The 13,749-nt window shown below is 47.4% G+C and overlaps 1 protein-coding gene and 1 long non-coding RNA gene across 2 annotated transcripts; one reads left to right on the forward strand and one right to left on the reverse strand.

Annotated features, from left to right (window-relative positions):
* Positions 1–7,123: 7,123 nt before the first annotated feature.
* LOC148880218 (uncharacterized) lies at positions 7,124–8,163 on the reverse strand. Its single transcript, XR_016104493.1, has 2 exons — positions 7,957–8,163; positions 7,124–7,840 (listed from the first exon to the last, which is right to left on the reverse strand). It is a non-coding gene; the product is annotated as an uncharacterized LOC148880218 (long non-coding RNA).
* Positions 8,164–8,501: 338 nt separating this feature from the next.
* LOC148880219 (ACT domain-containing protein ACR8-like) lies at positions 8,502–11,970 on the forward strand. The gene is made up of 7 exons (XM_088962059.1): positions 8,502–9,009; positions 9,656–9,701; positions 9,855–9,969; positions 10,138–10,205; positions 10,330–10,896; positions 10,989–11,093; positions 11,195–11,970. Exons 1-7 carry the CDS (start codon positions 8,948–8,950, stop codon positions 11,567–11,569), a joined length of 1,338 nt encoding a protein of 445 aa, XP_088818185.1. The 5' UTR covers positions 8,502–8,947; the 3' UTR covers positions 11,570–11,970.
* Positions 11,971–13,749: the final 1,779 nt, after the last annotated feature.

Below are 13,749 nucleotides of genomic sequence, written 5' to 3' on the forward strand. Positions count from 1 at the left end.
CCGCAACTGGGGACCTCGGGCTCGACCTGTGGGGCTTCGTGGCTGAAAGTGCACTCGGTGATAAAATCTGCCAAAGCTTGGGCCTTGATAGCGGTTCTTGGTTTGTACTGGAGGTCGTACTCGTTGAGTTTGATGGCCCATTTCGTGAGTCGACCGGAGACTTCGGGTTTGAGTAAAACTTGTCTAAGAGGTTTGTCAGTTAGGACGATGACGGTGTGAGCCTGGAAGTACGGGCGGAGTTTACGAGCTGCTATTACCAGGGTATTTGCTAGTTTTTCTATCTCCGGGTACCTTGCCTCTGCTCCCTGCAAAATTTTACTAACATAATATATGGGTCGTTGGACCCGGTCTGTTTCCTTTATTAGTACCGAACTGACCGCCTCGTCGCTCGCCGAGAGGTACAGTTCTAAGACCTCGCCCACCTCGGGCCGGGCTAAGGTTGGCACACTAGCGAGGTAACTTTTTAGTTCGTCGAACGCGAACTGGCAGTCCTGGGTCCACTCGAACCCTTTGCCTTTGACTGCCTTGAAGAAGGGTAGGCAGCGGTCTGTTGACTTAGACAAGAAGCGGCTTAGAGCGGCTATGTGGTTGTTTAGCCTCTAAACCTCTTTTACTTTCCGAGGTGGTTTCATATCTAGAATGGCTTTTATTTTGTCCGGGTTCGCCTCAATACCGCGTCGATTGACAATGTAGCCTAGGAACTTGCCCGAGGTGACGCCGAAGACACACTTGTTGGGATTCAACTTCATGCTAAACTGACGCAGGATTTGGAAAACAGAATCTAAGTCTTGTATTAATTCTTGTGAAAACTGAGTCTTGACGACCATGTCGTCTACATAGCACTCTATCTTCGTACCAATCAGGGGCCGAAATAGCTTATTTACAAGTCTTTGGAAAGTTGCCTCGGCATTTTTTAGTCCGAAGGGCATGACTTTGTAGCAATAAAGGCCGAACTCGGTTATGAAGCTGGTTTTTTCCTCATCGGATGGGTCCATCCTAACTTGGTTGTAGCCCGAGTAGGCATCCAGGAAGCTTAGCAACTCGTTTCCCGAGGTCGTGTCCACTAGGCGGTCAATTCTGGGGAGGGGGAAGCAATATTTCGAGCAAGCTCGATTCAGGTCGGTATAATCGACGCACATGCGCCACTTGCCGCTTGCCTTTTTTACCAACACCGGGTTGGCCACCCAGCTCGGGTAGTGGACTTCCCTTATGAAGTTTGCTGCGAGGAGCTTCTCAACCTCCTCGTCGACCGCTCTCCAGCGTTCTGGGGCTAAGTTGCGTTTCTTCTGTCTAACGGGTCTGACTACAGGGTCAGTATTAAGTTTGTGAGTTATCAGTCCAGGGCTAATGCCGGGCATTTCGGCCGCGGACCAGGCAAAAATATCTAAATTTTGAAGTAAAAAACTCACCAGTTTGGCTCGTAGGGGGTCTTCGATGGAAGCTCCGATGCTTAGTGTGCGAGTTGGGTCCGTAGCTGAAGTCGGGATTGCGACTGTTTCCTCTGTGGGCGAAGCTCGCTCCTCACCTTGCTCCGCCGGCCGCTCCAGTTCGAGGTCGTCGGCCGCCTTGGTTTTTCCCTTTAGGGCAGCAACGTAGCACTTGTGGGACTCGAGCTGGTCGCCCCGCGCTACCCCTATACCGAAATCCGTTGGGAACTTCATGGCCAAATAGTAGGTGGAGATCGCCGCCCGTAGGATATGCATAATCGGCCACCCTATTATGGCATTGTATGGGAAGGGGGTCGCGACCACCAGGAAATCATGGTTGAGTCTGACCGCACATGGCCATGTGTCGACTTCCACAGGGACAGTTACTTTTCCGAGGGGCCTGACTTCCTCTCCGTTGAAACCTACCAGGGGAGTGTTCGCGGGCTTCAGCTCGCTCCTCTTTAACTGCAGCTGGTCAAATGCTGATTTGAAGAGGATGTCCGCTGAGCTGCCCGAATCTACGAGTACGCGTCTGACCTTGAAGTCGCTGATCCATAGCTTAATGACAAGCGCGTCATCATGGGGGTAGTGGACTCCTCGCGCGTCGTCCACCGTTAAAAAGATTGGTTCTTCGGTCTTTGGTCTTTTGGGGGGGTTCTGTTCTTCGAGGGCCGCTTCGCGAACTGAAGTCCGGGCTACTGCCGAGGTACACCCCGCTACCACCGAACCTCCCACTATTACATGGATGGTTCCCCGAACTGGCCTCTCTTCCGGAGGCTGCTTCTGCAACTGTTCGGCAGGTCTGTTGCTAGACTCGGGGGCATCCTTTTCGTGCTCCCTTTGCCGACATGCTTTATTGTTATTGCTGTGCTGTACAAAGTTTCTCAAGTATTTGCGACGGATGAGTCCCTTTATCTCATCCCGGAGGTTATTACTCTGTTCGGTGCTATGACCATGGTCTCTATGGAAACTACAATACAAATTATTGTTTCTCTCGTTCGGATTTCCTTTCAGGCGAGGTGGTCACTTAACGTACGGAGCATCTTTCATCGTCATTAAGATCTCTGTCCGCCTCGTGTTTAACGGCGTGTAGTCCGTCCGAACTGCTAGGGGGGCCTGGAAGGACTGGTTCGGCTTCGGCTCCCGAGTTGGGTTTTTTCTATTCACTGGGTTGGAGAGCTCGCCTTCTCTCTTTCTTTTCTCGTTCCCGCCTTCGGTTCGTTGGTTGATTTCTTCCTCTGTCCTCATGAACTTATCCGCGAGTTTGAGGAATTCGGCCACGGTCGCGGGCTGGTTGGCCACCATGTGCCATTTGAACTCTTTGTGTGTCACCCCTCTTTTGGCCGCCGCGAGCTACACTGCGGGGTCCAACCGCGGTATTTGCAAGCATGCTTCGTTGAACCGCTTGATGTAGCCCCGAATAGATTCTCCTTCTCTTTGGACCACTCCGAAGATGCTTTCCTCTGTTCTGGGGCACCGTCGGCTGGTGACGAAGTGTGTGGTGAAGACTTGCACGAACTGAGCCCAACACTTTATCGACCTGGGGGCCAAGTTTCTGTACCAAGTGCGGGCTACTCCCCTGAGAGTGGTGGTAAAGGCCACGCACATGCACGATTCACTTGCCCTGGCGAGGTGCATTTGCGACTGAAAGGCGTTAACGTGGTCGTTGGGGTCGAAGGACCTGTCGTACTTGTCCAGAGGTGGGAGCTTGAAGTCTCTGGGTAAGGGGACCACCAGGAACGGAGAGAGCCGAGGCAGCCCCTACCTCGTCCGAGCTCGTGTCTTTGGCTCTGAATTCCGACAAGGCGCGGGTGGCGGTTTGGCGACTTCGCCGTTGAGCGGGCCTTGTGCTGGCGCTGTTGGCCTCCTTGTTACCGAGCTCGATGGGCCCGGAGTGCTGGTAGTCTGCCACCAGGGTGCTGAATCAGTTTTTGGTGAGCGGGAGCTCGGGCTTGGAGCGCCGAGGTGCCTACCTCGCGGGCGAGGTTCCCGACCCGCCTGCGGGTTGCGAGGCGGGGATGACATTTTTCTCTCTTCGGCTTGGGGACGAGGCCTGGCTGTTGGGGTGGTTCTGGGGCCGGGAGGCCTTCGCCTGGCGGGGGCGCCCATCCTGCGGGGAGGCCTTGACCGGCCTCGGAGCGGGGTGGGGAGGTGGAAGTAGTGGTTCAGTGGCAGTTGGGGGAACTGCTGTTGATAGTGATAGTAGGAGATGTTGTGCAGCACTTGGTGCTGGTGAAGCTGGTGTTGTTGGAACTGTTGCATTTGGGCTTGCATTGCCCGCATGCACTGCATCAGGTCCTCCAATCGGTTTTGGCTAGGTGCCAGGGGGACGACAATTGGTTCAGTGAAGGTTGTCTCAATGGGGAGAGGAAAGGGGACGCTTGTGGTAGGAGGGTTTACGGGTGCCGCTGCTTGTGGCGTGTTCAAGATGGGGATCCCATCCGCCGAAAGGGGGATGGTGAACTGTCCAACGCACACTACGGGGACCTGAAGTTGCTCCCCCGTGGCGTTTGTCTCCGTGCCACGTCCGGTGTTGCTGGAGGAGGCCATGAGTGTTGGGTTTTTTGAAGAAAAAAGGGGGTATTGAAGTTTGGAGGGAGGCTTTTTGAAGCGTTTCCCACAGACGGCGCCAATTGATGGAGCGCGATCCGGCTGGTGCTAGCTGTCCGCTGCCTTGCTTCCGAACGGGGTAGCAGGGAACCTGAAACGGAGGAGATGGGAAAGCTCCGGGGGGGGGAACCCGGTGTATCGGCTCCGAAGCTCAAGTTAGAATCCTTCAAAAGCAAGGTAATGCCAGATAGCTCAAAGTTTGCATACCTCCGTTGTCGGGGGGCAGGGGGCTCTTATAGTCACTTCATGTACTCGTCCTGAGGCCCTTGTCAGATCGGGTATGATTACCTTTGTGCTTGTCAATTCGGCCATCGTCCTTTCTGCTGAGACAGAACCGTCACTGCCTAACCGTCTAACTGGAGATGGCGGCGTCAGTGGTGGTGGCAGGTGGCCGTTTAGAGTGCTGCTGCCAAACGTCAGATCCCAAGTCAGTCGGGCGTGGCGCCCTCGGGCACGGACTTCCCTAGTGTCAGGCATGGTACGACTTGTTTGGCTTTGGTGCCTAGAAGGTGATGCGAAGTGCTGAGTGAGGCGGTCTTGAGCTCGGAGGTATCTGTAGGGCAGGTCAGTTTCGGCGAGGTGTATCCCGAACTGTTACAAGGTGGGTCAGTTCGACGAAGTTTATCCCGAGCTGTTACAAGGTGGGTCAGTTCGGCGAAGTGTATCCCGACCTGTTACAAGGGTCAGTTCGGCGAAGTGTATCCCGAGCTGTTACAAGGTGGGTCAATTCGGCGAAGTGTATCCCAAGCTGTTACTCAGTTCGGCGAAGTGTATCCCGAGCTGTTACAAGGTGGGTCAGTTCGGCGAAGTGTATCCCGAGCTATTACTAGGTGGGTAAGTTCGGCGAAGTGTCCCCTTCCCGCCTAGGCTTAGCCCCTTTTTCCGATCTGTCGTTTCTGCCACGTGTCACATGAGAGAGGTCGGGCCAAATCTTCCTTCATCAGATGGTATAATTCCAAATTAGTGGTCGGTGGTGGTGGATTCCTATTTAATAAGTTCTAATGTTCTAGTGGGGATAGCATTATTTAGAAAAATCTTGAAAAAAAATATATATAAACTAACTCATTGAATTGGCAATATTTTTTTTTTATTGTGTCCTCAATTACAAAGTCTCAAGGAGTGATTCGCACGTTCAAAACAGAATCATATAAAAATCAAGTGAGATTTGTAATAAAATCTCCTTTGGCTGGTTTTGCCCTTCTTTAATTCTTAACCCTATTCTTGTTATGCCTTGCCTTGGGTACCTCTAATTTGTATCGATACATGCAATACACAATTTTTAAATATCGTGTGACTCGAATTAGCAAAAGTCATACATTAAAATTGTGTTGAAAAACTTTGAATCAGACCATCTCTGTAAAAAAAGTATTAACCATTGGATAGGGTCACTTGTCCTAAACTCTAGTGATTAGCGTATTGGTGGTGAGTGGTGACCTCAAAATCAATGCATTTTTGGACTCTCAGAATTTTTTTTTGCAGCTCCCTCTTAGTCTATTAGTAGACCCCCCTATAAATCACATAAAAGCCCCTTAAAATTATTTGGTCATTTTTTTTTATGACACCAATTGATTGGTTGTAAAATTTTCTAGTATCATGTTTTTTTTAGTATTTTTGTCAAATTCAATGTATTTTCAAAATCGGATCGGACCGGATGGTTTGACCAGAAAAATTGAGAATCGGTCATCTGATAGGTTTTGTTTCACTCAAAAACCGTATTTTGGCCAATAGCTGTTGATTTGGTCAACGAATCGCTGACCTGGACAGTTGAACCATCAATCTAGACAACGGTTTTTGGTCATTTTTTGTTTTTTTAATTTTTTATTTTTGTCAGAACAGACCCTCTGTTCGGACGGGATGGTCAAACTGTTCAACCCCCAGGAACGGACCCACAACGGTTCCCGATTGGGTCCGGTTTTAAAAACCTTGAATTCAATTACCGGTTACCACTTTAATAAGCACACAGAGGGATTACAAAGCTTGTGGCTTTTAAGAGTTTGGTATGGTGTGAAGTAGCGCGGTGTGAACTGTGAAGGCTCACAAAGTCACAAACATTCAATTCTTAAGGTTCAAGTTTGAATGTTGGCGCCAATAAGCCACTTAGTCAAAAAGGAAAACAAAATAAGGTGGGCGGTATTCCAACGGTATGAAAAGCAAAAGCTACAAATCGCTTCAGATTTCTTTTGCTTTCTTTCAAAAGCGATGGGGGTCCACGTCCAACCTGTCCTCCACGTGTCACATCGTCTTTCCACGTTTCCCCTGGTCCCTTCCTCACTACCAAGTACCAAAAGCCAATCTTCCTTTCCCAACACCCCGCCCTTACATCGGATCATGGATGGACCCCACTTTTGTTTCTTCCCAGAGCATACACAGACACCCTTCTTGTCCGGATGATTGGCACTTGGCATCTACCGGCTACCGCCCCATCTGGCGGGAAAGCTAGCATATTTCCCGCCAAAAACTGCTCGGGCAGGGCCAGCTTAACTGCCCAAACTGTCATTTTAACCGACTCTTTGATATCGCAACGGTAGTTATGATTGAAGAAAATGGCAAGGGACGACCTGCCGGCCGGCCTAAAATGCACATCGGTGATCGGACCCGCGATTTCGTGGCACGACGTGCGACAAAGCGGCGTAAGAAAAACGGCCAAAGTCTTCTCGACCACGTCGGTTCGGGAGAGGTGGAGACTAGAGCAGTTACTACCGGTTTAGCGGAATCTGTGTCCCCCCACCTTCATTACTTTTCCTGCCGTACATCGCGGCGGGAGCATGCACGTGCTTTCTGGCCCCAGCCTCAGCATCGACGATACAAGAGTCAATAGTTCCGTGTTCCGATGCCTAGCCTCCTAGGCCCCTATGTTACACCGAAATTTGAATCATCACTTTGACCGTCGGATTCGTTTCCTCATCCAACGGCCGGAAAACCCTGCTGATCAGCCATTACTGAATCACGACCACTTTAATACAAGCCATAATTCCAACACGTGTCCAGCGAGAAATTTGTTCCACGTCTTGAATGCAACGTAATAAATCGGAGTGCGTGACTCCGCGCCTCCCGGATATCCCATCCAATGAGGAAATGAAACGTCATACCGAGTATAAACTTTTTTTTGTTTTGATATTTTATTAACAGGACTAAACTGCCCTTGCGTTGAACTTAAAAAGGTGTTTCTCGGATACCTCGGAACAGAACGGCGTCAGAATGATGAATAGATGATGATAAATTAAAAAAGAAAAAATTTGGTTCTCAGGGTCCCTGATTTAGTAGACCATAAAGCACATCTATTAAATCCTCCGTGCAGGTTGCTGCGGAAGACATGTCAGTCGTGTCGTGGTGCGACGGGACGGGAGGCTTCTTCAGAGGGAGATAGGCCCCACACGGATCCTATTAATAGCCATCTGATCTGAGACCGGATCTGTTTTTTACACAGGGCGTCTCACACCGACCTCACACGCTCATGTGTGAGGAGGAGATAGGCCCCACACGAATCCTATTAATAGCCATCTGATCTGAGACCGGATCTGTTTTTTACACAGGGCGTCTCACACCGACCTCACACGCTCATGTGTGACGAGCAGATCCCGTTCCACCTGATCTGTACAGATTCGCATGTGTACCACGTTCGCTGGTGAGTGGTGAGCCTGGGACTAACTACCCTTGTCTTTCACTCAAGCGGCATTTTTTCGCACTCCTTCCAAACAGAAGATGATTGTAGGTGAATGATGCTACAGTTTGATCCACCGTCCCGCTTCTCTCTCTCTCCCATTAAGATGACTAATCTGCCCTCTGATTGGTAGGTTGATCAGCTGTTGAAATGGGGTTAGTGATGGGAAAAGTTAGTTATAAGCGAGCGTGGCGATCAGATGTAGGAAATAGGAAACTCAAAAAAAAAAAAAGGAATGAAAATCGTCGGAGGACAGACAAGAGAAAAGCCGACACGGACGGCGTGGAGAACATAATTCCGGTCGGCAGATCTCAGCTTATTGGCGAAGCCATCTCGGAGTGGGCTCCTTAACTAGTGACACGTGGATGGACTGGGCCCAAGAAATATGCGCCCTCGTCCCTCCCTCGAGCCCGGTCCATTCTTCTTCTGTGTAGCCAATTGATATTGAGTCGAACGCAAGCAAGCAAGGAGGGAAGGAGTAACTGACGAGTTTTAAGGTGGCGTCCGAGTTGTAGTAGAGGTGAACCGTCGAGTAAGGGATCCAGAGACACGTGTATGGTCTTGTTGACCTGGTGATGGGATTGGGATATAGCTGGCGTTTAGAGGGGTTAGGTTAGGTCAGCACTCAGCACTCAGCACGCAGGCGCTCTCAGCATTGTGGTCGGTCATTTAGGGCAGGGGGTGGGGGCAGTGGGGGCAGTGGGCAGTGGGCAGTGGGCAGGGGGTGGGGTCGGTCATTTAGGTCGCTTTGCGTAGGGACGTGGTATTTATAAAAGAGTAAATACATACGGAAAAAACGTCTAGTATATATATAAATAGGGGAAGACAGAGAGAGCGTGAGTGAGGCGTGCTTTGCGCTTCTATGCTTTAAGAGAGAGAAAAATAGCAACTCTTTTCCTTTTCGGTGGGGGCAAAAGCTGGGCTTCGCTAGGCGTTTTTGTTGCACAGGTTTGAAATTGGATGAAAGAGAACAGAGACCTCAAATCTTCGAGACCTCTGGTTTCGCCTGACAAATGTTGATTTCTTCCTCCATGGTGAAGAGAGTTGAGACGAGGAATGGGGGAGCTTGAGATATCTGGTATCTTTTGGTTTTCCATGGAACGAGTCTCTACAGTGTTGCTATTTTAGTTTTGTGTTTCTACGGTGAAGTTCTTCGTTTCTGTCGTCGTTTGTTGAGAGGTTTCTATTGGTATTTGAACGGAGGAAGCACAAGGGTGGGGGTAAAGTTGGGGAGAACTGAGAAGCAAGGATGGAGTGGCCTTCGAGTTTGAATGAATATGAGAAGCTTGTCATACGGATGAATACTCCGAGGTTAGTCTGGTTTCTGAATGGCAATGTCTTCTTCTTGGAGTCTTCAGGGGATTTTCCCGTTAATACCCCGTTTTTCATTGTGTTTTTTGTTGGATTTCTTTGTTTGTTTTCCGCTTCGAGATGGTTTTTCAAGTTTGAAGCATATTTTCTTTCACGGGTCTAAAGAAAGAATCTGGGAGGCTTTATTCTGGTGAAGAACACAAGGTTGTTCGCCTTCGACATGGTTTTTCAAGTTTGTTCGGTTTTTCTAATGATTCCGACTTCTCTTCTCTGATTATTTTCAAGGCGTCTCAGATTTAACGTGGGTTTCGATGTCCCCCTTATCAATCAATTGAATGCCTAAAATTGCTTAGTATTTATCTCTGCCTTTTCTCAGCAAATGATGAAGTTTCCTTGAACTTACGTCGTCTAAGTCAGCAACTTCTAGTTTAGTTCTCATTTGTTTACACTGGTTTCAGTCCTTCCTTCTGTCTTTTCCGTTCAGTCCAGAAAATATCCCTCCCTCCGCTGTTGCTTACTTTTGAAAGACTTCTGTTCTGTTTTTTTGCAAGTCGACCATTAACGACAACCTTGTATTTCTCCATTGATTTCTCCTCAAATTTCAGAAAAGTCCTTCCTCTAATTTTTCGTCTTGACTTCTTTGCAGAGTCGTCATCGACAACGCCGTTTGTGCTAACGCGACTCTAGTCAAGGTAAGCTTCTTGGAACCATCCTACCCTTTCCACAAATTAGAAATGAACAGATTAACAGTAACCCTATTAAAAAACATAAGAAATTCATGGGAAGGGCTTAAAAAAAATAGTCCTAGAAGTTTAACTAACCCCTGATCTGTTCTTTTTTACCAGGTTGACAGTGCGAGAAAACATGGAATCCTTTTGGAGGCCGTACAAGTTCTCACAGATCTGAATCTCTGCATTAAGAAAGCATATATATCCTCTGACGGAAGATGGTTCATGGACGGTAAGCAATCAATCAACCAAACCTCTATCTGTTCATTGGTTCCCATTCTAAAATGAGCCGGGCACAGAGCGTACATTAGCAGCTTTCCATAATTGAATAAAAACTCCTCCTTCCTTTCTCCCCCTAAAGAAAGTTCTTTAATCTCATCGTATTAACTTCCATCCACAGTTTTCCATGTGACCGATCAAAACGGCGAAAAGCTCACGGACGAAAGCGTCATCAGCTACATTGAACAGGTAAACCATTAATTGCTTAGTTCATTCAATTTCCCTTCGTGGGTTTTATTTAATTTTGCCGTTTTTTCTGTTTAAATCAATGTTTTTAACATAATTGACATTAGTTCCTGGTTATCTGTTACAGTCTCTGGGTACCTGTAACTCTGTGACGTCTAACGGGTTTAAAGATCTCACGGCCTTAGAATTAACGGGTACAGACCGGCCTGGCCTCCTCTCGGAGGTGTTCGCCGTGCTTGCCGAGCTACAGTGCAATGTCGTGGACGCGAAGGTGTGGACGCACAATGGTCGGATTGCCTCCTTAATCTATGTCAAAGACTGTAACTCTGGGTTCCCAATTGAGGACACGCAGAAGATCAATAGAATCGAAGGGCGTCTAAGGAATGTCCTGAAAGGGGATAATGATATCCGAAGTGCCAAGACTGCAGTCTCCATGGCCGTCACCCACACAGAACGCCGTCTGCACCAGATGATGTTTGCCGATCGTGACTACGAGCGCAGGTCGAGAACGGAACCCGCCACTCCCTCACCGTCCGTCACTGTTCAGAATTGGGCGGAGAGGGGTTACTCTGTTGTGAACGTCCAGTGTAAAGATCGGCCCAAACTTTTGTTTGATATAGTCTGCACGTTGACGGACATGGAGTATGTTGTATTCCATGGAACGTTAGACACGACCGGAAATCAAGCATATCAGGTATTCCTTTTCTTCATAAAATCAGACCTTGTGGCTTTCTAATTTTTGTTGTATCTGGATGAACTTGAATTCATTTGGTGTTTATTTTACAGGAGTTCTACATAAGACACAACGATGGATCCCCAATTAGTTCAGAAGCTGAGAAGCATCGTGTGATTCAATGCCTCCAAGCTGCCATTGAGAGAAGGACGTCCGAGGTATCGTTAAATTTATTATCGCAAAATAGCAAGTAGTAGTAAATTCTTGGCATAGTTTGTTTTTTTTTTTTTCACAGAATCTTAAAAGCTTTTTCTTTCAGGGTGTAAGGTTAGAATTGCGCACAGTGGACAGGTGGGGGCTGTTATCAGATGTAACTCGAACATTTCGAGAGAATGGGCTGAACGTGACGAGGGCGGAGATCTCCACCACGAGAAACATGGCGGTTAATGTGTTTTATGTGACGGACGCGGCCGGTCAACCTGTTGACCCAAAGATAATTGAGGCCGTACGAGAAAGAATTGGGTTCAGCGATCTAAAAGTGAAGGAGTCCTCGTCAGTCTGCCACAAGGAGGGAGCTAGGAACGAGACGACGGCGACGACGGTGGCCGGGACTGGTGGGGCGGTGCTGTTGTCACTTGGAAGCCTAGTGAGAAGGAATCTGTACAATTTGGGATTGATAAGATCTTATTCCTAAAACCACATCCCATAGCAAAAGAAGAAAAGGGTTCCGGCCACCACCTCTAGTATATGCTTTTCTTCAGATTTCAGTCTTTGTACATATTTAAAACGTAAACAAAAAGGAGAGAAAAAAAAAAACAATAGAAATTATATTTAAGGTGGGAGTAGCTGTTCTTGTTGGGTTTGGTTGATTGGGTGATTGGGGCGAACAGGTGGTAGGAGAGGAGCGGAGTGGGCCACTTTTGGTGGAGGGTTGATTCCTATAGGGTGTTGATGGAATGTGGGAGGGATGACGGGATGAGTATAGTGGATGAAAGTTAAAAGATGAATTTTATACACCACCTATTTTGTACATAACGAATTTGGTTGCTACTCTGTTAGATAGTACCACTAATGCTTGACCTTATTTGTGTCCTATCTTGTTCTCTCTCTCTTTATCTCAGTCTCTTTCTGTGATATATTTTCTTCTAACTGGAGAATGTGATCATGATCACTCGTAAATTTAGGCCATGGAGGCTTTGAAATTTGGATGGGAACTGGTCAATCTGCAAGAACCAGGTGCGAGAATGACATGTCCTCGTCTCACTGCAAGCTGACGAAGCCCAAAAGTAAAACACAGTATAATGGGATGGGAGTTGCAATTAGTGGTGGTTGAAACTTGAAAGAACTCTAGATGTGGCACCGGCCACCATCATAAAGACTGCAGAGGGTGTCCCGAGTCCTGACTCCTGTGTAAGCGCAAAATGTGTGGAACTCAAATTGGATAACCTTACCCAACTTACACATCCGCCAAAAGTTAGAAGCCGGAGGCAGTCCCCAGTCCCTACACGGCTACACGTAAGAGTTGAGACTTGAGAGATGAGCCGACACTACTTCTAGCCTATGTCCTTGCTATTCTGGGTCCTCTACGTCTACTGTTCCTCTGCTGTGCAGAAAAGAAATTACGACCACATTTCAGTTATGTGGAGATGATGATGGCCTAGCAGTCAAAAATTGAAAAACGATACTATGAGAAGCAGTACTGTTCCTTGTATATGATATCAAGTTGTAAGTTGTCAGTGATACATGTTTCAATGAATAGAAAATCCGAATGTGTATCGGAGGCTGAGGTTTAATTATCATCGGAAGCACTGTTCATTATGGACGACCAACTAACATTGCCCAGCTACCGGAAAGACAGGAGATGTTCTCCTCATGAATAAAAAATAATAAATACAAATCCCAATTCATTTTTGTAGTGATGTCGATTTGTGTTATTCCAGAAGCGCAAAGATGAGAGCAACCGTGGATCTGCATGACAACATACCATGAACCATGCACGTTCGCGATAGCGACCCTCCCAATTCCATCTCTCTCTCTCTCTCTCCGTCCTTAACTCGACTGCCTAAAGGGCACTTCACTGATGGTCCCCACCCACCCCCATTCTAATGGGAAGGGGAAGAAAGAAAATTAAAGGGAAGAAGGCATGAAGGGTGGAGTCCGGAATTACTTCTTACAGTGTGCACCTCATAGCGTCCGTACTTTTACAATCAAAATATAGTTTAGGGTTCGTTTGATTTGCGTTTAGAATAAAAAAACTTTAGAATCAAAATTGGAATGGTTTATTTTCATAGTCTGTAAGAATGGGAAAGGGAATTGAAATTAATAGGAATGAGATTTCATTTCAAGGGAGAGTCAGGGAATGGCCATTCCAACAGGAATATAAATGAGATTTTAATTCAATCCAACCAAGCAGTTTGAAGAATTGGAATAGCCCTCTCAACTTTGATTCCAGACCCCTATTCCCACAAACCAAGTGGGGCCCTAATGAATTCACATTTATGCCCTACATGCACATCTTAGCATGCATTGGGAACATACACAACTGGGATGTGTTGTTGGGTTTTGATAATGTGAACTCATTTTTTAGCATGCATGAGAAATAATTATGATATTTACATGTTGTCATTCATGGCTGTTGGGGAACATTCTTTTAATAGATCCCTACCCTTTCCGTGCACAATTGCACACTTTGATGTGTATTTAGAGGGAATGTGATCTGCTTCCACACATGGGCACCATACAAGTAGATCCACCGTACATTGAGAATATCTCCCATGAATAATAACTTATAAGTATAAAAAATACGCATATAAGTGTGAGGAGATCCGGTCTCTACGTTGGGCGCTGCTCCGTGGGGCACCATCTGATCTCTGA

The sequence above is a fragment of the Nelumbo lutea genome, chromosome 1 (assembly GCF_056320005.1).
Source record: "Nelumbo lutea isolate HS-2025 chromosome 1, American lotus-T2T, whole genome shotgun sequence".
Taxonomy (NCBI): domain Eukaryota; kingdom Viridiplantae; phylum Streptophyta; class Magnoliopsida; order Proteales; family Nelumbonaceae; genus Nelumbo; species Nelumbo lutea.

Excerpts from the sequence above, each read along its gene's own strand:
- LOC148880219 (XM_088962059.1), top strand. The coding sequence starts at position 8,948 with ATGGAGTGGCCTTCGAGTTTGAATGAATATGAGAAGCTTGTCATACGG. Across the intron at positions 9,970-10,137 it reads CGGAAGATGGTTCATGGACG|TTTTCCATGTGACCGATCAA; the intron begins GTAAGCAATCAA and ends TTCCATCCACAG. Across the intron at positions 11,094-11,194 it reads TTGAGAGAAGGACGTCCGAG|GGTGTAAGGTTAGAATTGCG; the intron begins GTATCGTTAAAT and ends TTTTTCTTTCAG.